The sequence below is a fragment of the Seriola aureovittata genome, chromosome 23 (genome assembly GCF_021018895.1).
Source record: "Seriola aureovittata isolate HTS-2021-v1 ecotype China chromosome 23, ASM2101889v1, whole genome shotgun sequence".
Classification (NCBI taxonomy): Eukaryota; Metazoa; Chordata; class Actinopteri; order Carangiformes; family Carangidae; genus Seriola; species Seriola aureovittata.
The window spans coordinates 12988612-13011510 of NC_079386.1; the positions used below are offsets into that span (position 1 = coordinate 12988612).

The window sequence follows — 22899 nt, forward strand, 5'->3', positions numbered from 1 at the left end:
GTGGAAACATTTTCAGGCCTCATTTATGTACAGTAAGGGTCTTGATAAAAAAAAAGTAAAATAAGTCTGTTAAAATGTCTTCTCATTATAGAAAGCACTGAATGTAAAAAGAATTTAATCAACTTATTTCAAATGATCGAACAATGGGATAAAGACAGGGAGCGTTTTTTATATAAATGAGGCCCTGAATTACAAATTCAAACATTAGTCAGTGGTTTTTATTTACTAAGAGACAAAATACAGACTGTCATGACATCTGTGCATACTGTAAATACACAACAACTGTACAGGCACAACACACAATCATTGTACTTGTAAAGACATCCAAGACACCCTGTTCCCCTTAGAGTTTAATAAGAGCAACCTTTGCCCGATTTTAATGGTACTTTCGTTGTCAGAATTGTTCAACACCTGACATCCTCTGTGAATTTTTTTTTTTTTTTTTTGGGAGGGGGGGGTTGGTTGTAAAATTGAGACTCCTGAGGAAATAAATATCTAAAAGCACCAGTACAGACATTTATCACGAACAGACTGGATTTCAAAGAAGCAATGAATTCAGATCTGTTGAGTTTTCATGGTCTGGAGGTTTTAGGCAGTGTATGTAAGGAGAAGGCAGTGGGGATGCCCTGAGACACTAGGTTTTTAGAAAGACTGAAGACATGAAAGTATATAATGTATGTTTATGTATGAAGGAGTGTTGTAACTATAACATACAGCATAAGTGTAGAAACTATAACCTATAACCAGACAACACAGAATGGGTTCATTCAGTGGTGCATGTTCAGTTTTTGCTGGTGCCTGTACTAATATTGCACTATAAAATAATTTCTATTGAATTATATGAATCAAAAAATGTTTTTTTTAATGTAAAACTATCTTTTCTACACCCTAAATAAAGCAAAAAGAAAAATCTAACCACAACTAGATGTCAAGCTACAAAAATACTTTTGCTGTAAAACATGAAAGACAATCAATGCCTTTTTTAAACTGTTTTCACACGGGCATTCACATGTGTCGGTGTAGGGATTTGCACATTAACGATGCAAATGTGGTGGTGAAAACTATCATGTCTTGCCTATTTATTCTTTCTAGTTGTCTAAGTCTATGCTGCACCTGCAATTTGAATGGGTAAATTATCTCTCTGCCTCAGTCAAAACAACACAGCTACAATGGCACCCAAGTACAGAATATATTCTAATTAAGGCAATTAACAAGAACTGTGCATCATTTACCAGCACATTAACCGATACAAAGTACAGATCACACATCATCTTTCACGTATACACCTTTGCAGTTTCAAGAGTAAAAAATAGGCCCAGATGAATATGATGTCAAATAGAAAAAAAAGAATATCAAACAAAACTGAAATTAACATATTAAAACTAAAATAACAACAAAGGCAAATGATATAAACAATTATCACAATTACAAAAAAAAAAATGAGAGAAACATTTCGGAATCACAGTCACCTTTAAAAACAAAACAACAGTACTTAGTGTACTTCACAACATGAAATGACTTGATCTGAATCTGATTTTCTGCTTTGACAATCAAAATACAGCTTTGGTGTTGAATGTATGACAAAGCAAAAATTAACAATGTGGCATCAAAAAAAAAACAAAAAAAAAACGGTTTGCGTAGCCATCACAGTACAGTAAGAGTCTTTTGATAATAATATAAAAACACTAAAAAAAATGTCGCTCTTACAGTGGGAGTGTGCAGAGAGTGTGTGGAGGGGGAGAGGGGATGATCAGAAGCAGGGTGATGATGATGATGATGATGTTGATGATGATGAGGATGATGATGACGAAGAGTAGTGAATAGTTAAATGTAGATCTTTACGCATGTGCTGAGGAGTTGAAAGGCGTTAACCTTTCTTTATTGCACTTTTGAAGGACCCCAGATAGAAAAGCTTGAGGTCGTGTTACTCTAAACATCTCATCCTATATTTGGCACAGAAATTATTGATTGATACGATGCTGAAAACCAAATAAAAAAATATTGAAGACAAGACGTGGGGGCACAAGTGTTGATCAGTAATTCCACTACAAACTGTGATGTATGTTTGCATGTGTCTTTGTGTATGTGTGCGCCCACATGTGCGTCTGTTTATGCCTGTTTACTTTTGGGGAAGGTGGGTGATAAAGACGTGCACTTTAGCAGTCCGCTGACTTGTGGTTGTCTCCGTCCTCCTTGGACAGAGGAGACCTGGCCTCCATCATTTCCTCTCCTTCCTCTCCACTCCCGCTGCTGCTATCGCTTCCGGCAGGATAAACCACCACACAGAACTTCTGGCCCACATACGTCATCTTGTCTGGAAGAAAATAACAAAATGTTTTAGGGCAGGGCCAGTGATGTGCTTTCAAATTATGTATTAACAGTATGTGCGGGTTTGTTTCTGTCTACTTGGATATGTGATTTTTGGGATTCAAATGTTAACATTTTGGCTACTTTGGCTAACATAATGACATTTTAGTGACACTTTGAAATCTTCAGTTTAATTTTCTTGCCAAGAGTTAGATGAAAAGAGCAATATCACTCTCATATCTGTGCGTTCAGGACAGAGCTAGAGTGAGCAGGTGATTAGCCTAGCTTAGGTCAGACTCCAAGCAGGGGTAACCAGTTAGCCTAGCTAGGTTGAAAACAAAAACAGCTACACCGCATAACTCCCTCTAAAACTATAGAGTTTTAGAGGCACAAGAAAGTGTGTTTTTCTCCAGCCAGAGCCAGGCTAGCTCCAGCTTTCAGTCGTTGCTAAGCTAGGCTAACCAACCACCTGTTCTGTAAACTTGACTTAAATACATTTATTTCAAAAAGTTGTAAAATGTAAAAATAAAATTGACCCAGGATAAGCTAACTTACTAACGAAGGTGTCAAAACACTGTGGCTTGTTGTCCCAATAGACTCCCAGGAAATAGACGGGGACGCCAGTCAGCATGATGGCCAGGCCGATGCCGCACACCACGGGTTCGGAGTAAAGGGAGAAGATGAGCAAGAAGGCCCAGAAGATGAGGTAAATGACCGGCCATATCAGGCTGACCTGGAGGAGGGAGCAAAGGAAGCACATTTTCACAGTCAAGTACAAAGTTTACTTTGGTATCTAACATACATGTTAGTTTTGAAGAACACTTCTGCATTAATCCTTTAAATTTCACTTCACACAGCTTGTCAGTTTCCACTGCTGTTACATTTACCACTGATATGGCAGTCTCAACTCTCAGCTCTCTGATAGTACACCTTTCCCTCCACTAGAGAACAGCTTTAAAAAAAAAACAAGTGTCTGGCTGCTTGAAAGCAGAATTACTGCACATTATCAGTGTCTCCCTGCAGACTGGCTGTTTTTTCCAGTGGCTTTCACCCCTGCCTCGTTAATACAACCTCTTCTGAAAACACACTCTTGTGCATTCATAAGTAAAGTGCAAATATATAATTAAGAAGCCAAAGGACGAAGCTAAAATGAGGCAAAAACACATTAAACACATAAACGAACCTTGATTGGCCGGTGCATGTTGGGCTGCTTGATGCGCAGGACAATCTGCCCAGCGACAGTGACTCCATAGAAGAGGTAGTTGATGAAGCCCACGTAGTTGATGAGAGTGTACATGTCACTGGTGCACAGCATAAGCAGAGTGGACAGGCACTGTGGGAAAAGAGGGATAGTTTGTGGTTTGCTACTTTTGGGTCTAGTATCTCAAGAGACTGAAACTGACTCATCTGAAGGAGATAATGTTGAGGAATGTAATAGTGAGAGCACAACTCACAGTGAAGAGCAGAGCAGGGATGGGAGTACAGCGCTTTACATGAATCATGGCCAGCAGACTGGGGAGGTGGCCTTCTCTGGCTCCAGCAAAGAACAATCTATAAAAGACAGAGACATAGTGGGAAAAAAACATTCAGTTAAAGCATCTACAGTAGATCCAGTGAAAAAAAAAAGATAGACTGGGTCAGTCATCTAAACTAGATGGTAAAAATAAACCAGACTGAACTTTGGGGAATTATGTGCATAAGATAATGTAGAATAAAATGATTATATAGAACATGTTTACTGTTTAAAGGTTATTTCATATTTATATAACACAACTCTGCCTTCACATTATAAATATGTTACATGTGAGTTAAAGAGTGAAAAAAAATATACAGAGATGGTTTGACCCAGCGGTGGAGGTTTTTAATGAGCCAACAAACCTTGAAGAGGTAAAGAGGGAACCGTTGACTCCCCCGAAGGTGGAGAGAGCCACAGAAATGGGCATGATCCACGCCATGACTCCCAGCAGCTTCTCACCGAATGTCTGGGATGGAGGTTGGATGAGACGGAGGGACAGGGGAGTAAAGCAGACAGACAGGTTAGCCGCTTATTTAAACATGTTTTTAATATGTTATCATGCAACTATGCATTTGGCTTTCATTCACCAAGAGGGACCACTAGAGGGCGACATAGTTATTCTACTATCAAGGTGTGTGTTTTGAATGAAGTCACGAGACCACCCTGCATCACAATCAGACCCCACTCACCACGGCAACAGCGTTTGAGGCAAGCAGCTCTTTGGGGCTCATAGCCGTGACGTAGGCGATGTTGGCGAAGACGTAAACGAAGGTCACGAGGGGGATGGAGATGAAGATGGCACGGGGAAGGTTCCTGCATGGAGACAATAAAAAAACAGTATTTAGTTGACAGTGGGGAGAAGCGGGGGATTTGAAGCAGGAAATTAAAAGTGGTACCTTAGGGAAGGTGTATCAATGGATACCAAGGTTATTAAAAATGTGAGATTGTTAAAAAGAAAAAAAGATAGACAGAAAATGCAAAGGAAATTAAAAAATAAACCTTTTCATACACTGAGACATCACTCTAGGTTAGTGGCCAGACATTAGGAATGATAGCGAGAGTTTCTTTCATGCTAAATTGAATAAATTTCAGAGAGCTTTAACAAGAAGGAACAGGGATTAAAGTGGGAAGCTTACTTGGTATGCGACTGCTAATCACTGAAATAGCTACAAGCAGCTTTTAAATCAGCTATATTCCTATGGCAATGACCCATTCAGTGCTGCGGAAAGGTTGTTTTCTAACCTCAACGGCACAATATTTCTAGATATGTGAGAGGCAGAGTAAAGTGTCTTACACATAGGGGTCCACCAGCTCCTCTGTGACGTAGTTGAGGAAGTTCCACCCTCCATAGGCGAAGGAACCTTGTAGAAAAGCTAAGGCTATCAAACCCACATCATAGTCCTGGAAGGGCTCAAAGGCATTGGCTGGCTCCAACCAGTAGTACTCTCCTACATGTGGAGAAGATAATGCAAAACAAGAGGTACAATGTTTAGTTTGGTGCAGCAGTCAGGAAATATTTTCACACTCCTTTCAATTAAAACCCCCTCCTTTATTGTAATGTTTATTGTATGTAAAGTTGAATGACATGACCTAACTAAGTACTTCTCTTCCTGATAATTTCACTCTGGTTTTGTGAATGTCGTTTTGCTGAGGGCGTAAACAGACGGATTTTCACAAAGGTTTGGGCTTGCTGTGAGGAAATCCAGCTGAAAACCATTGTCTGATGCAATCAGTGTCTTTCCACACGGTGATTCCACTGTGATCCCCTGAAATTATGAGACACTATCAAATTCTCTGTTTGGGGTAAATGTCTAAATCATCATTAATCTTTATAAATCTTTTTTTTTTTTTTTTTTTTTTAATTGTCATTATATTTTTCCTTAAATCCCTTCAGAGAGAATGAAAGTGTTTCTACTCTGCTCTCTCATATATGACATAAAGTCTCCCGTCAAGTCAGCCACTGAACTCTTCATTATCTTCAAACACACACACAGAAATCCCCATTTTGTTGTTTCAGGGGCCTAGTCTCTGTGGCCCCTGTAATAACTGGCCCTCAGCCATGTTTGAATTGCAAACCCACCCAGGCGTGCTGATGTTAGCAATGTGAGTTTTAACCAAAAGGGCCCCAGCAACTTACTGACCCCTATGGCGTCCGTGGGGGAGTCTATACTGTCCCACATGACTGAAGATGTCCCCAGTGACCGCGAGTGTGTGTATTTGTGCGCAGACAGCGGACCCACCCGGTGGAATGTACTATGGACATATGCATTCATGGATGCACAGATGGCATTAGACAGCTTACCCTTGCAGATCTGCACGATGCCCATGACGATGATGAGGGCGAGGGCCAGCAGTTTGCCGGCGGTGAAGATGTCCTGCACCCTGGTGGCCCACCTCACGCTGGAGCAGTTCACCCATGTCAGCAGCACTGAACAGACACACACAAAAGACAATAAAACACATGGTTAGGTTTTCTTCTTTTTTTAACCCCTTAAAATCCGGTTTTCCCTTTGTGTTCTGACATTATCACGTTTATATTTTCTTTATCAGCTTGCAGCCTTTCCACGGACAGTTTTATTCTACAGATCTTGTGCATCGTTCTGCGCATCAGCCTGAAATCTTGATATCTTTGGAAACTTCTGAATCTCCACAAGAATTTTAAATAAATCAAATTTCCGCTGGTTTGAATAATGTCTTCAATGCACAATATGACTTTGGACTGACTGTTCTGAGATGTTGGGAAATGATCGTGATTGTGAGTTGAAGGTCATGGAGAGAAATTAGTAGAAGAAAATCATACTGAGCTACATTCTGTGCAACACGCAGTTACTGGTTTATGTGTTCAGTATTTAATTGGTGTTGTAAAAAAAAAAAACTGTCACTGGATTGTTTGTAGTAGCAGTACTCGTAAAATTGCTCAAGAAAAGAAGTTGTGAAAGTGGTTATTGTCACTGATAAAGCCAATAACCTTAGTACGTGAACTGATCTCAGGTCATTTAAATGGAGAAAGATTAAAAGCTGCATACTTGAACGTATGTGACGTGTCATAAACGCAGCAGCGACCTTAGACTTTGTTGCTGCATCATCACATTGAACTTCAGCCGTTATCTCCTCCACTTCTGCAGCACTTGTCTTTTTCTTTTGAAGTACTGCAAGTCTTTCATATCCACACATGCTTCAGTGATTCAAATGGTTTTTTCTACCTTCTGTGATTTTAAGAAATTATAATAATCCCATTCATGCAACTGAAATTTTTTTTTTTTTATCCAAATAACAAATATTACACTCAGTTTTTATTTTTGCATGTTTTAATTCTGTTTTTTAAAATGATTTTAAGATGCAATTGTACATTGTCCCCATTCATATATATTGAAGTGACAGATACATTCAATATATTTTGGGTAAGAGCTTTTGGGTTTTTAAATTTTTTTTTCAACCTGCCATTTTTTAAAATCATTTACTAGGTTTGTTGATTTGGAAAACTTTTTGGAAATACCGTTCAACTGACTCCAACTCGAGGCTGAGCTAACACAGACAAAGATAATGGATTTGATCTGTACTGCTGGGTACAACAGGCCAGTGGGTTCAGGCCAATAGGGTGCCATTAAATAATAGGCCTGTTGACTCTGTGGGATTAAGTTCATCACATTAAATAACTCTGGGCTGAGCTGCCACTGCAGGGAACAAAGGCAGATGCACATGAACAGACATGCATGCCTCTGCACTGATATGAACATACTGCAGATGGAGAGTGTGGTTTGCAGACTGAGCTCATTTGCCTATGCTGAGACGTTTTTCAGGTTTCCCATTAGGTAAGTGAGCGTGTGTCTAAAGGCGGGGAAAGTTAGGGCTTAAACTGCATGTGCAACAGTTGTGGTGAGCGGGAGACCTGTAGCTGCTACTCCCACCCACAAAAAAAATGGAAATGAAACACACACAATTCAGCTTATGACTTGATTTGTGTACTGTATACACACAGACATAATAAACTACCCCTGACTGGTCCACTAAATACATCTTAAACCTCTTAACTCAACCACCAGTAAACAGCGTTGTTTTAGGAACCAGATGATCTTATTGCCACCATACTGCATTACAGTAACAACACACACGTCCCCTCCTAGTCTTCTTTGTAGATCAGCGGGATTCGATTAAACACCTGCAGACACAGTCTCCGAATCATTGAGCTGTGGGGCCGCTCAGCTGTCTGTAAGCTGAGTATACAAAATGTGTTATGCATTTATATATGTGTGTGTGTGTGTGTGGAAACTTGAGTTAACTACAAGCCACCTGGAAAACATGACAAGAGTTATGACCTCGCACTCTGGCATCTGTAGGAAGAGTCGGACCCCAGGGAGAATCCCGCCGCATTTTATTTTGAAACGGTACCCCTTGAAAAAGCTTTTCCCCCCGCTGATTGAAATGAGCGAACCGGTCCGCGGCTGGAGGCATCTGGTTTGACTGTCACTCAATCCTGTTATGGATGGATTTGTGGGTAAATAAGTATGTGGTTATATCCTGCAAACTATTATACAATATTCAGCAAGGGCTAAATTTAAATTTAAGACTTCACATAAATGTCTAATCACACAAGCAGATACACACACACTCATCATGGCCCTATAAACAACAAGGATGACATCAGCGTTGAGGGGAAACAGCCAACCTCTCACACACTTTTCACCTGAAAAACAACAACTGCAAAACAAGGATAAAATTTCTACAAAAATACTCAAGTTTCTTTTTTTTTTTTTGGCTGAAAGCTGCCTGACAACATCTGTTCAGCTGACTAAAGACAGAAGCTACATCACTCCGCTGGCTCAGCCAATCAAAACCAGTTTCGCTAAAAACAACCCAGAGTTTGGCAATGAAACGACTGCTAGCAGTTCCTGTCAGAACTGAGCACATTTTGCCTCAAGGCACTCATGGAAGTGGGACAAGAAACACAGGTGAATGTAGGTCAGTGTCTGTAATTAAAACGAAAACACTAAAAAAGTATTCAGAGAGCACAGAGCTCTGCCAAGGTTTACTGTCCTGAAAGTTCATTATTAGCTCTGCCAAGGAGGTTTTCAGGCTGTTAGCCGGCATGACATATAAAAAAACCCAAAACAAAACAAGAAAAGAAGTGCAAAAGAAACAAGGCATCCACTTTTTTTGATGAAAACTTATGATGTAAATTTATGAAGCACTTCATGTTTTATATGAACTGTTTCTATTCCCCTTTAACAAATAGCGATCAAAGTAGTTATCCCCTAAACAAGATTTCTGCAAGTTTGAATATAATATTTTGATGTTATTTTAAACTTACTCCTGTAAATTTCTTCTTAATTTTACCAAATTTGTTTGGTTTGTTGGAGAGGCCTGAAAACAGCCGCTGTTGTTTTTCTAAATTCCTTGCTTAAGCTAATATTTATCAGAGTAGACCTCATCCATTCTACCACTCCACCTAAACAGACCTTCATCCAAACTTTACCAAATTTGTTGGAGAAGTCTGAAAAGAGTTGCTGCTGTGTTTTGACATTTCGTTTTTTTCCATTTTTCCTTGTTGCCAAAACACTGACTGAATTATGATTCAGGCGACACATGAGATCTGTTTAACAGTTTTTGAGAGTTCCTGATGACTAACAAACAGACATGTGAAACTGAAAACACAACTCTTTTGGCAGAAGTAGTGGATCTCTTGGTTCACTGAGTACAAATGTGTATTATTGCGCACTGCTTTTCGACAGCGAGGTTTTCACATTGTCAGGCTGAACAGAGCGGCCGACTGAGCCCATCTGCCAGTGAACAGCGTGTCTCAGGATGTTCCCCCGTGCTTCCCAGCTCCAGGAAAAAAAAAAAAAGAAAACAAAACCCTTTGGTGATCAGTTTGAAGGAGAAGAAATATTTAAATACAGCCGCGACTACGAGATTCCACCTTTCTACCGAAGAAGCCAAACACAAACCCAGTGACACGCTGAATTGCAGATATTTGGACATAACAGCTCCAGTTTCTCCAGTTCAACCAGCTCCTGTTTTTCTGTATTTGACCCTGACCACTCACCTGCTGTTGGAGGAAAAATTGAAAAAACAGTTTTCAGTTGAGCTCAGAGCAAAGTTTTTTGGAAGCAAAAAAAAAAAAAAGGACATAGTTGTTTTCCTTCTCCCGTCAAACAAAAAAAAAAAACATTTAAGTGACGTCAAAGAGATGAGTAAACAAATATTTGCACTGATGCAGTTGCAGGGGCGAGGTGAGACCGCAGCTCCCACAGTAACCGGCGATTATGGAACAGTGGGATGTTTACTTGACATGTGGGATTAGGATTTTAACAGAGGACAGTCGTGTTTTGTAATCAGCCCACAAGGATTGCTTCATAACACACACGGACAATAAACATAGTCTTCTTCTGCGTCCACCCCTGTCTCTCTCTCTCCGTCTGAAGGCTGCCTGCAGTATTTGACCAGCAAGTGTGAACTTTGTAGAAGGATTCGAAATCGACCGCTGGCATGTCAGCGCCAAACACATCCACCTATTTGTCTTCACGCATTCACTACTCACTGCTACTGTCCTCTAGCTGCTCTGCTACCTCTTTTATTCTCCCCTCCTTTTGGACGACCTCTGACAGAGAGGTAGATAAGAGACAGGAGAGATTCGGAGAGAAAGGGGAAATACTGGTAGGAGAATGGGACCTAAACTGGATAAATCAAACCATAATTCAGCCAAACTGCTTTAAATAACTTGTGTATTATAGACATATTTGATCATGTAACTACAACCAACAGAGAGGAAAGTTTGCTTTAATGTGAAACGTACTGTCACACACTGCACTGTGCAGGATCTACGCTACCTTTACATTTTGTCCAGCAGCCCTGGCTTTAACTGTGTCAGCATTTGTGCACTAATTACTTCTGCTGAATTACATTGATTCCCATTTGTTTTTATTTATTTATTTTATAGTGTAGTCCTAGATTTATTGGCAGTTTTTCACCTTCTGAACCTGTGTCTCAACAAGCACACTCAGAGAACGTTATGTCCCTCCACTGGTCCGTTCAGTCTGTCCCTGCTCCTTTATCTCCGCATAATCAAAACTGAGTCAGTGAGAAGTCACAGCTTTTATTTAGTTCACCAGGGAAATGTACCACTGATGAAGAAAGTGTCTATAAATTGTAAAACGTTTATCATACATGATGATCCATTTCCAAGTGCAACCCTTTACATCACACTAGGGCCAAATTTGTCTAAAGGGGCTATTTTGTACGTTTTTTCTGCCGCCCAAATGTGGTTTCTCGCCGGGAGCTGGTGTTAGTGATTGTTGTTTGACTAGAGCTTCAGCTAAGAGAACAAGTTATAATACAAGCCTCTACATGAATTTCCCCTAAGGGATAAATAAAGTATCTCTCTATCTATCTATCTCTCTGAGCAGAGCTGCGTCTTCAGGGCAGGTTGGAGGCCGCATTGAGTCGCTATAGGAAAGTGACGAGACGGGCTGTGGCTAGCTGGTTAGCATGCGGACTTCAGTTGAAGGAAAGATGTGATAGAGACAAGAGTTAACATTGGTGTTGCTTTCCACCGCTGGAGACAACCCTTGGCGTAGTAGTAAGTAGCAAGTTTGAAACTGAACTCACAACATTTCTTCAAGGCTGCTATATAAACAGCTGTTAATGCTACGTAATGCTATGTAGCAATTAGCAAGACTTACAGATAGCGCCGTTAAACATAGCCATAAAAAATGTTTAATATTGCTGTAGTTGCTCTTAGCAGATAATTGGATATTTTGTGAAATATGTTGTCAGTGAACATTTTATTGATGTGTGCAGTATTGACATTTTGCAGTTTGCATTAATCAAATGACATCTTCTTCTTCTGCAAGGGATTACAGGATAAATCTGAGGGGTCAGCTTGTTTCAGACTTTTTTTTTTTTACAATATTTGCTACTTTATTAATCAAGCCTCTAAAACTATTTGAATGAAACAATCTGAGAAGGGAGCATCACTTGTTGGTTGCGCTGCTCTCAATTTACAGACGTATATGCAACCTGTGAAAAAGCTGTCAGTGTCAGACTATTCCTTAAATGTGCCTTCCTCTCTATTTCATTTTTCTACCTCTACCAGGCAGAACTGTCATGTTTGAGCACAGTGAGTTGAGATTGTTGTCAAAGCATGTTGGGCATGTCCCTTCACAGAAATACAGCTGAAGCAAATAAAAAAGGGTTAAATTTTTCACACCGTTTTGTACATAGCAGGGACTCTGTGTTACCCTGTGTTAAGACGTTTAACCTTGCAGGTTTCATTGAGGACAAAATCACATAAGGAAAAAATAAAAAATGACAGCGTCACAAATGTGAGACCTGACGTGCTACTCACAGAGGCAGACGGCAGCCAGCAGACGCAGGCCGTTCTCCGGGGGGAAGCAGGTGGGGAAGAGAGGCTGCAGGACGTAGTTGGAGAACGTCAGCGCGATCACAGCCTGATTGGTCGGGTAGATGACCAGCACGGCGATCCACAGACGCAGGAACCTGGAACAAAAAAGGAAGGGGAGGGGGGTTGGGGCGCGGTTACAAACACAGAGGCATGTGAGAAACAGCGGGGTGTTGGGATCAAATACAGTGTGTAGGAGCACTAACAGGTGAGAATAAACAGGAGGAAACACATCACAGAGGTACATACACCACATATACATCCTTCCATTTACAGATTCCCATTCAAAGCAGGTTATTTTTGGTTGAGAAAATGTATATCCTCTTTCTCGCTATGCTTGGCCTCTATTGGCTCTATTACAATCCACGGTCATTTGGCTATAAAAGACATGTGTAATTTATTTAATAAAACAATTAACATTATATTTATTGCTGATAATGAAATTATCATTTGAGTCATTTATTCATTTTTCCAGCCTCTCAGTATGAGGAGGACTTGCTGCCTTTCTTCTGTTTTATACCACAGTAAATTGAATATTGTTAATGTTAAAATTCAGCGCAGTCAAACAGTGTTTAGAACCGAGCAGCGGTGAACAACCAGACTAATAAAATTTACGTTTGGCAGCTGGTTTAACCGAGGTGAGTCACTCAGCCTGTCAAACTGTGACGGTCTGTTGAAGTAGCTACAGTCACGGAGGAACATCAGGGAAGGAAAAGTCAGTTAATGGTATTATCTGCCAAAAAAAGCTCACACTGATGTATGATGGATAAAAGCAGGATACCAACACTAACCTGAATATCTATACAAGGTAGGAACATTAATGGGAGCGGAGGGGGTTGTACAGATGTGAGATGACATGTAGGAGAGCGGGGTGGGGAGCTGGGGTTTAGCCGAGTGTAGCAGGAGAGACCAGACGTGCGGTATTTCCATGAAATTCTCCGAAAGCTTATGGAGGGATCATTACACCTGACTGCGTTAACGGGATTGTGTCTCGCTGGAATGTGTGTGTGTGTGTGTGTGTGTATGTGTGTGTTTCTTGTTTGTTTTACATTTTGTGCAACGTTTTATTTTTAACTCCGCTTCATTTTTTTAAAAGTAAAATCTACTTTTGTTCTGCATATACAATTTTTAAATGTTAAAAATATAATCAACTCTAAACAATTATGTATTAAACTAACTAAAAGTCCTAGTATAGTAGTTTAAAGTAGAAACAACTTTGGACCAACTACAACATTAAAATGCATCTTGCAGGTGAATGTATCAATAACTGATAACACACTGATCAGGAGGCCCTCTGCATAATACATACTTTTACTTGTAACACTTCATTACATATGACTAATAATTCCTCTCTAATTGTACTTAAATACTCTTTTAGTCATTCAAATGGGGGACTAACAAAGGATTTAGTGGTATTACAACTTTTTAGGGCTTTAAATAACAACTATTTTTGCTAAATCCGCATATTCAAATAGTTTATTTTGTCTGAAAACCAGCAAATATTGGTTTCCCTTCTACTAGTTTTATTTGAGTAAAGGACCCGAATGTCTTCCTCCACTCGTAGACACATATGAATAACGGGACATAGAATTAATACAGGAGGACACAAAGGAGATATTAGTATAGTATAGTCTCTATACTGCACTTTAGGCGTGTAACACAACCCTCATAAGTCTGACATAACAAAGAGCCCTTTGTACTTTAAACACAGTCCAATCAAGTCGTCTCTGAGCGTACAACTTTACGAGCGCTTCCTCTTTTCTACGAGCCCGCCTTCATCCAGCTGCGACAAGGTGATGTAAGTATTTCCGCCACTGCCGTTATTGACTTATGCGCACATGCAAACACAACTGCAACCCCCCACCGCCAACCCCCACCCCTCACCCGCCCACCTACACACACACACACACACACACACACATACACACACATAGGGATAAAAGCAGCTCAGGACAACAAAAAACAAACGCCCCTTGAACACAGTATATTTATCCTAGACAGAGGGCACAGGGAAACGGTGTGGCCCCAACACTTCAAACCGAGCATCTGAAGCAATGAACTACAAAGTCTCTGGAGGTAAAACTTCATTGATGTGTATTGATAGCTGCTGTACAAAGGGACAAAAACAATCATTGGCTGTTTTGTCTGCTTGAATTCCTTTCCCAAAGCAGCCTGATAATATGCAACCTTTTGATAGTTAAAAAAACAATGGTCTAATCTGTGTTTACAGTCTGGGCAAAGGCACAGTGTGTGTGAAATCTACGCTAACAAACAATATTGTTTTACTAGGAAATTAACTTAGCGTGGTTCCCAAGCATTTACTGTAAGCTGCGTTACCTTAAACCTAACCATTTATGGATGAATGGAAGGCGGCTGACTGTTGAAAGAATTTTAAAATAAGTTAACACGCCCACAGCAGCGTGACATTTCCAAATCTCTGAGTCTGTTTATGATTCTTCTTTTGTCTGCGGGCATGTGTACAATGACTAAGTTTGAGTCTTAATATCTTTTTTACTTTTTAATTTCTGTACTTGACTACAAGCTAAAGACCCCCTGCTTTGGATCAAGATGTCTGACCTATATTGGAAAGCTCATCCACCAGGATAAAGAGAGGAATCTAGACATGTCGGTATGCTCACCTAAATCCCTGTCAAATTAACTTCATTTGCTTGAGAGGCCCCATCTTCTCGAAAACTGGGTCATATACTTAATAGACAATACTTCTGGGCACGGTGAGGTGGGGGTTATCAAACCTTACTGAACTCAGAGTCTACACAAACAAAAAAATCAACCAAAAGAAATCCTGTTTTTCCTGCTTATTGTACATGTTTAATCAAGTCTTTTTTAAATCAAATTGTTATTGGTATAGCGCAGCCTCCCCTGATGTATCATGATTACTGACTCCGAAGGCCACACCTTCAAGTGTCATATCAAACTACAGTTGAACGTCCCTTTTCATTGTCTGACTGAAAGTCTTCATGAATGTGCAGTGTCTGCTCACCCGGCCAGCCCCCCGAAGATGTCCTTGACGTAGGAGTAGTCTCCTCCCGACTTGGGGATGGTGACGCCCAGCTCCGCGTAGCACAGCGCTCCGATGGCAGTGATGACGCCAGTGATGATCCAGACGATCAGGGCCACGCCCACGGAGCTGGCGTTCTCCATCACTCCCTTCGGACTGACGAAGATACCTGAGCCGATAATGTTACCTGGGGGAAGAAAGGGACAGAGGACGGAGAGGCGTTAGGTTTCAGTACAAACTGATCAAGACCAGTTTAGTCGTCATGGGAAGCAAAACCCAGGCCGACAATGTGTTGTATGGGGTCAGCGATGGCTGACGAGTACCAAGAAGACTGTTCCATTTAAAGGAAAATATCAGAGGTTTTTGCATGTTTTCAACGAATCATTAACTTATGTGTTTTAAAAATTTTGAAGGCATTTTTGTGTACAATATTCAAATCAGCCAACAGACTTTGCACTTCAATCAATACTTAAACTGCATCACCAACAGTGCTACATGGAAACAACTAAAACAAATAACAAATATGTTTTGTTTGTTTTTTCATGAGAGATAAGAAAATCGTTACCACTCTCAAAGACTGGAAACGGAGGCGAACAGCCAAAGTAAAGAAAAAATGCACCTGCAGACAAACTCTTAATCTCACAGGTTAAATGTTTGTATCTCATTTCTGTGAGGTGTTCACAGGTTTCAGGTAACTGTGCCGAACCTGGTAAAACCCCACTGAGACAAGACTCACTGAACAAGACTGTTAACACCTCTAACCCCTGAAACCACAAACTGTCATTTTCAACAGCAGCATTTCTGTTCATGTACAGATGAAGATACATTGAGGGAGTCTGCTGATTGAATTTCCATATGATTTTGAAGCGAATGAACCAGTAATGTATAAATGATTTGTAGTTAATGAGCTAAAACAAATACACTGGAACGGTTCTTTAAGTTTGTGTTAGTGTCATACTTTCAAAATTGTCTATGATAGTATTTAATATGGTAAAAACAGCCGACTGATGTAACTGTTCACTTGTTGCGGGTTGCTGGGTAAATTCGACTGCACGCGATGTGGTCAGTCAGATGAAATGAACAGGAAAAAGACAAACTGAACAGGAAAAAGAATGAGGTCATGTGTACAAAGAGAGACAGAGAGAGAGAGAGAGCACAGAGTGTGAGAGACAAATGAGAGAGTGAGCACAGTTTGAGCGGTGATGAAGCAGGGAAAGCGGGAACCTGTAATCTGCTGACTAGGCGCAGAGTTGAGAGGAGATGGAGCAAGAGAGAGAGCGGGTTGAAAGAGTGCAAAGAGGGAGGCGGGATGAGAGGTGGACGCCCTGACATATTCAATGAGCATCAGCGTGCCAGGCAGTTTACACAGGAGCTGAAAGATGGCGGGACGCATCATTGGGCTCCGGTCCAAGATGAAAAGATTCACTTCTCTGACAAAGCCGCGGTCAGAGGTCAGGAGCCTCCAATCAGATTCAGCCGGATGTGCGGCCATTAAAAAGGCATGAGGGCTAAAGGTTGAAGGTTTTGAATCGTAACAGGCCGAGTGGCACTTCACAGTACAAAAGTCAAAGGTATGAATGATAAAGTCACATTCTGCCATGAGAGTTAAATGAAGTGCAGCGATTGGGTGTGTGCAGATCATAAGCTACTAGATGAGTTTGATCTGCATTTGTCCACAGTGTATGACTTGCAGCTGGTAGACACAACTTCATTTCAATGATCTACAAGACAAAAGGGCTGGAAACTACTATAGACTAGACCTATAGATTAAACAAAATGATCAGATTAATCAAATAACAACACACTACCCATGTTCTCGATAAGCAGTCCTTTGAGGAAATGGCTAAAGAGGTTCAAAGTTGTCAGTCTGCAAAAAAAAAAAAAAAAAAACTGTGTCTGCTTTCTCAGATCAGTTTAATCCAAACTAAAATCTGAACATTTGCCAAACCCTGATGCTCAACTGAAGCATGAGGACATGCAAATTAGTTCAACATTAACGGAATCCACATGCATCATGTGAGCGAGCGGCGAGGGCAGCCGCTCGCTTATGTAACTCCGATTGCAGGTAAAAGGTAAAAAGGGGTCCTCGGTGCGTGACCTTTGACATCGAGGAAATAAAAAATAGCCGTGCACTGACTAAGCACTTTTCTCTGTTGCAGACTCGCAAATGTGCACGCTTGCATGTTGTGTGTTTGTGTCATGTGCATCATCACACACCACTGAGAGACTAATGCTGACTCGTGGAATCTTGCTGTTTCCTGTTCTCGCAATCGTTTTTACATCCTTTTGTCTCCAACCAGGCCAAGAGGGAACATCTTTTTTTTTTTTTTTTCTTTTTAATGCGCTGTTGCTAGACCACTGGCTGTCTCTTGACCCTGATCTTAGACGTATCAACTTAAAGAAGCAGAGTATAAAAACTAGGAGCTGTTGTATCTCTTTGTACATGTCTCTTTCTCACATTTCTGAGCTAAATCTCCTTGTTTGTACAACTGGCTGCAGGACTCAGCCTCTTTTACCACAGGATACTTTGATATCCTGCACCGTTATTGAATTGTTGTCTCATAAAGGAAGAGGCTTGGTCTAAGACATGCTCTCTGAGCACATTTCTGTTCCTCTTGGACATTGTTTGATGTCATCTGACAGCAACAGGCAGAGGCTCCACTTCAGACTTCATTTTGATGGTCTTAGACAGCTCCTAGGTTGATGAAAGATGTGATCTTTTATGATATTTTTTGTATTAGGACTTTTAATCGTGATTTAATGATATTATTTACGTTCTTACTTTGTTTTTTTTGTTCTAATCATTTGTCTAAAAATGCTTGCTATAATTGCTTTAATCAGTCTAAAACTGTCTAACACACAAAAACGATTAGTTTATTGTCACATAAAAGAAAGAAAGAAAAAGGATTAACTGATTATCAAAACAGATGCTGATCAGTTTCAATTTAACAGCTGATTCCTTCAACTCTACTTATTATTATTGTTACCTGCAGTATCTTGGGCAGGTAACTCCTTTCTCTGAATAGAGAAAATGAAAAAGTGTATGATCATATATTGTGATTTTACTGTTTGAAATGAACAATTATTGGCACATTGGAACATTTCTTCTTAGAAAACTTGCTGCAGAAACTGAATACATGGAGACACATTTCATGAAGCTAAAGAAAAGGCTAAACCTGCAAAGATTATCTTAAGTGGAGTCCAAACATGCAGGAACCAAAGAGAGAAATGAGCCGTTGTGTTACTTGATTGAGCCTCTCCATGGCACATGATTGAATTCCACCTCTCAGCCAAACACCACTCGCACTAACAGCAGGCTATGCATATTAACAAGTGTGTATGTGTTTGTGCAGCATTATGATATAACACTAATCAGCCTTTATAAAGCCCTGTAAGATTAGTTCTTGCTTTTCCTCCCAGCGTTAAATCCCTGTTCAAACAGCCACCAAGCCGAGGCAACCTGCTGCTTGGCCCTCAGACCCTGCAGGCCTGTGTCCATGCATGTGAGCTATTATTAAACTGAAGCAATTTACAGGAGACAGAACCACTAAGGCTAATGTTGTAATAAAAGTAATTAGATCAATTAGATATGAAGACAAACTAGTGGTCACCCTGTTTTTTTTGGGATCTCACCGTGGTTCATCTATATTTCTGTCAATTAAGGATTTAGACTCTGCAGCGCGATTCAATTTTACAAGACAAGAGGGTAAAATTGAAACTAGATATTTAATCAAAGCGATGTGGATTAGAGTCGATGCAGCAATTCTATTACAAAGCACACAGACTGGAGTCCAGCTCAGACTTCGCTAAGCCAGGCAAGCTAATAAAACAGCATTATCAGGGCGGGGCTTTCTTCCACGTGGCCAAAAGTTCACAGCTAATTCCAATTCCTGGCTTTGCATGTTTTTTGGATTTATATATGTGTGTGTGTGTGTGTGTGTGTGTGTGTGTGTGTGTGTGTGTGTGTGTGTGTGTGTGTGAGAGAGAGTGGGTGGGTGGGTGGCTGATAAATGCCTTTACTGTACAATAGGCCATAAAACTGTTTGATGTACTCGTGTGCTTGGCCCTTTTCATGGAAACCCAGCGGGGCATGTTCTCAGTGAAAGGATCAGACGAGTCACCTGAGCTCACGTCTCTCCCGCACATGACAATGTGAGCTGAATGAGCATGAATGAATGACTTGGTCAAGGACGAAAGCCCCGGCCATTACGAGTCTGGTGACTACGCTGAACTCTGGACGGCCATAAAAGCCTAAGATGGCATATGTGGCTCAATGCTGCCAGCCTGTTTCTTAAGTGGATGATTGGAGGGTGATAAATTAAATGATTAGATGATCTAAATGTCGGTGCAAAGATACGCTGAAGGGTGGGGCTGAAGAGAAGAGATGTTGGCAGCGTGCACACGGATCTTTTGCCTAAGCAGGATCCGTCAGGATTTGCAATCACATCAGAAACACGATTATCACTCTGGAAAGGTGTAAAAACATGAACACAAATGTGTGCAAATTGGGTTCTGTGCTCCTTACAGCAGTGCCTTTCCAAAGCTACCTCAGGGATTTAGGGAGTAAGTTATAAACTGAGCAGTAACAAGGTCGTCTCAACAACATTTTTAGTGACAAGGTTGTTCTTCATCTCTTCCTGTCTCTTTCCTGACCTCCTTTTTCCTAGTCTTTCTCCTCCCTCTCTTGCAGCAAAACCTCTTGGGAATTCCCATGTTCACACACACATACACACACACACACGCTTCTCTCCTCCCGTTACCGTGGAAACACAAGCATGAATGAGTCATCCCCTCCCTTCTCTCCATCCTGTCAAGGTCAACACGAAGACCACACACTCCTCAGACACAACTTGTGCCATATTTCATCCCTGTATGTTCTGATGGCGTTTATTTCTACTTGCTTGTTGTCTGTATTGACTGGCCTGCCACTGTATTGCCTTTTACCCCTATTATGACATAGACGCTAGCTATGTAGCAATAGCAAAACTTACAAATAGCTCCTTTAACCGAATAGTTTATATCATAGTATATACGTATGATGTAGTTTTTAGGTGTTTTAGGTTGAGCTGGAATTGTATATGACGTCTACATGTACACCAGCATAGTTGGCAAATAAATTCATTCTACTGATGAAACATCACAATTATGCAGATGCGGGTCAAACGGTGAGCACGTGCTGCCTGGTGAACATCAGTATCTCCACTTTAAGAAAGTTAGGATGGACCATATCTATGTGAACCAATCAGTTTAAACTATTGTGTTGCCTCAGGATATGAAAAGAGTCCGAAAACTTTGTTCTACCTTGATAAAAAAGCAGACAAATTGATCTTCGGTGGGCCATGTGGCCTCTTCTAAAATGCAATTAAAGGGTTACTCAAGCTATTAATGCTGGTACTTTAGTTTTAGTATAATAGCACAAAGCTGAGAGGCTTTCAGGGGACAGATTAGAGAAATAATGGTCTCAGTTGATGCCAAGATGTCCTGGCTTCAAACTACACAAACACTGGCTCCTAGATTTCCTACAATTTTATCAGACTTTAGTGCCTCTTCAAAGTTGTATTTCTCTGTCCAAGTCACCAAAACCTGTGCTGTGTTCATTTTTAATAAGAATATGCCAGCCTGCCATCTCACTGTGTCCAAGTAGGCTAAGTCATGTGAGCCTACAAATTTCTCTGAATGGGCAAAATCCTCTCGAGCATCAGAGATGAGTGAGTGTGACGACATCATCAGCACTGGCCAGGGTTACAGAGAAATGATGAAAGCTTTGCTGATTAGCCACAGCAGTAAAGGGCCATGAGACATGATGCAACACCTGACTTCATTTTGCCATGAGTTGCAGAGTTTCAATTACAAACACACCAGTGTGTACCCTTTTAGGTCGCCATCACATGTGAGAGCGAGTCCAGTTTGGGAAAGCATATGCCTTTAGGACTGTGTGTGTGTGTGAGTGAGCACATGTTCACTTTGGATCAACTATACTGTCTGAGTATCACATATCACTTACTGTGCTAAAATACCCCCCCCCCCCCCCCCCCACACACACACACACACACACACATATGCCTCCTAAACTTTATATACAGTGGGGTCCAAAAGTCAAAGGGGTGTCAGACTTTTAGACCTCACTGTACCTCCTTTATTGAATGGTGGAATCTGATCCTAGTGCAGCTTTTGTACCCTCCTGAATACAGTCTGTGTTTTCCACCTTATTTGTTATTCACCCCTCTGTCTCTCTTTGTTTCTCTCACACTCAAACACACTTTCCATGCTTTCTCAGACGCACACATCTGCTGTTAAACTGCAAGCACTAACGCGCGGGGGAAAGCTGAACTGTTGTGAGGTTAATTGGACAACCCCCTCGCACCATATGTCAGTTACCATGTCTAGTATAGTTGCGGTGACGGTCACTTACCTACAATAATACCACAGGCGCTCACAAGCCCGATTTCTTTCTTGAGCGCAACTCCTCCTCCTCCGGACTCCTTCTCACCGGCAGCATCCTTGGCAGAGCCCGCTGTGCTGCTTCGTTGTCTCGGACCGTCCGTCATTGTGATGGCTGGACTTGGCTCGACGGGATCGGTTACCTTTCTTTACCTTCTCTACCACCTCGCAAGCACCTGACGCCGCCCGTGCGCTTCGTCTCGCCTCTGCGCCTCAAATGTCTTCCTTTGCGCGTTCGCTGAAACGTGCCGCACTTTATCTGATGAGGAAAGTCAGCGACCTGTGTGTCCTTCCTTCACCGCGCGACCAGTATCGCTTCTTCAAAGTCTGAGCGCAGCCGCCAAAACCACGCTGTCTCTTGTGTCACAGGTGTTGCTACAGGTCACAGTCTACACGCACATCAGGTCCAAAGCGCGTACTCCAATGGCATTCCTTCAATGTCATAAAAAAAAAAAAAAAAAGGAGATAACTTTGTCCTTCACTTTGATTCTTGTGTGAGCAATGAGGCTCATATAAACAACAATAATAACAACAACAAGCCGTCACTGTTTCCTTGTTCCAGGTGTGAGCTGAAGAGACAAAAGCATCCTCTGCGTGCGAGACCACAAGCTGCTCCGGTTAAAGAAAAAAAAAAAAAAAGTCTTGTAAAGTCGCTCAGTTCAGCCTCATAAACATCCAACCTGTGTTCAGCTTGAACTGGAGAGGTTGCATTTGAGTAAATACACATTTCGTTCTCCTTCATATGAGTACAGTAGCGCCGCCTCCTTTTCTGCCCCCCAACCCCCACCCCCACCCACCTACTCCGACAATGGGCTTGTTTTTCCTCTTTCAGCCTCTCCAGGACCCTCCCATCTGTGTTTTTTTTTCTTCTTCTTCTCCCCAACCATCAGCTGTTATTTTAAATTCACTCCTGCCTCTTCGCTGTGGACCTTCCACACACACGTTTAGGTTACAAGCGCGCTGCCTCCGCCTTTCTTTCTTATGTCTCGACCACTTCCTCACTGTCACAGTCTATTCTCTCCAGCGCAGACACTCACTCTCACTCATTCATACTTATTATTCACCAACATGCAGCAGAAGCCAGAGTCTAAATTTAGCCCCTTCATGCATCTCACTCCTCGCTGTGCATGCTGCAGGAGCGCTGGTGTGTTTCCATCCTGTATATGGGTGCTCACACTGCACAGGACAGAGAAACCAGACTCTCTATACAGTGTTGTC

The 22899-nt window shown here is 41.3% G+C and overlaps 1 protein-coding gene across 1 annotated transcript; it reads right to left on the reverse strand.

The window, feature by feature from the left end:
• Window positions 1–196: 196 nt before the first annotated feature.
• Window positions 197–22464, reverse strand: slc7a8a (solute carrier family 7 member 8a). Its single transcript, XM_056369364.1, has 11 exons — window positions 21653–22464; window positions 15223–15427; window positions 12168–12319; window positions 6126–6251; window positions 5118–5271; window positions 4513–4636; window positions 4186–4289; window positions 3762–3858; window positions 3491–3640; window positions 2863–3040; window positions 197–2314 (listed from the first exon to the last, which is right to left on the reverse strand). The coding sequence occupies exons 1-11, from the start codon at window positions 21786–21788 to the stop codon at window positions 2157–2159; spliced, it is 1584 nt and encodes a 527-aa protein (XP_056225339.1). The 5' UTR covers window positions 21789–22464; the 3' UTR covers window positions 197–2156.
• Window positions 22465–22899: the final 435 nt, after the last annotated feature.

Excerpts from the sequence above, each read along its gene's own strand:
- slc7a8a (XM_056369364.1), bottom strand. The coding sequence starts at position 21,788 with ATGACGGACGGTCCGAGACAACGAAGCAGCACAGCGGGCTCTGCCAAG. Across the intron at positions 3,641-3,761 it reads TCCCTGCTCTGCTCTTCACT|TGCCTGTCCACTCTGCTTAT; the intron begins GTGAGTTGTGCT and ends CTTTTCCCACAG. Across the intron at positions 3,041-3,490 it reads ACATGCACCGGCCAATCAAG|GTCAGCCTGATATGGCCGGT; the intron begins GTTCGTTTATGT and ends TCCCTCCTCCAG.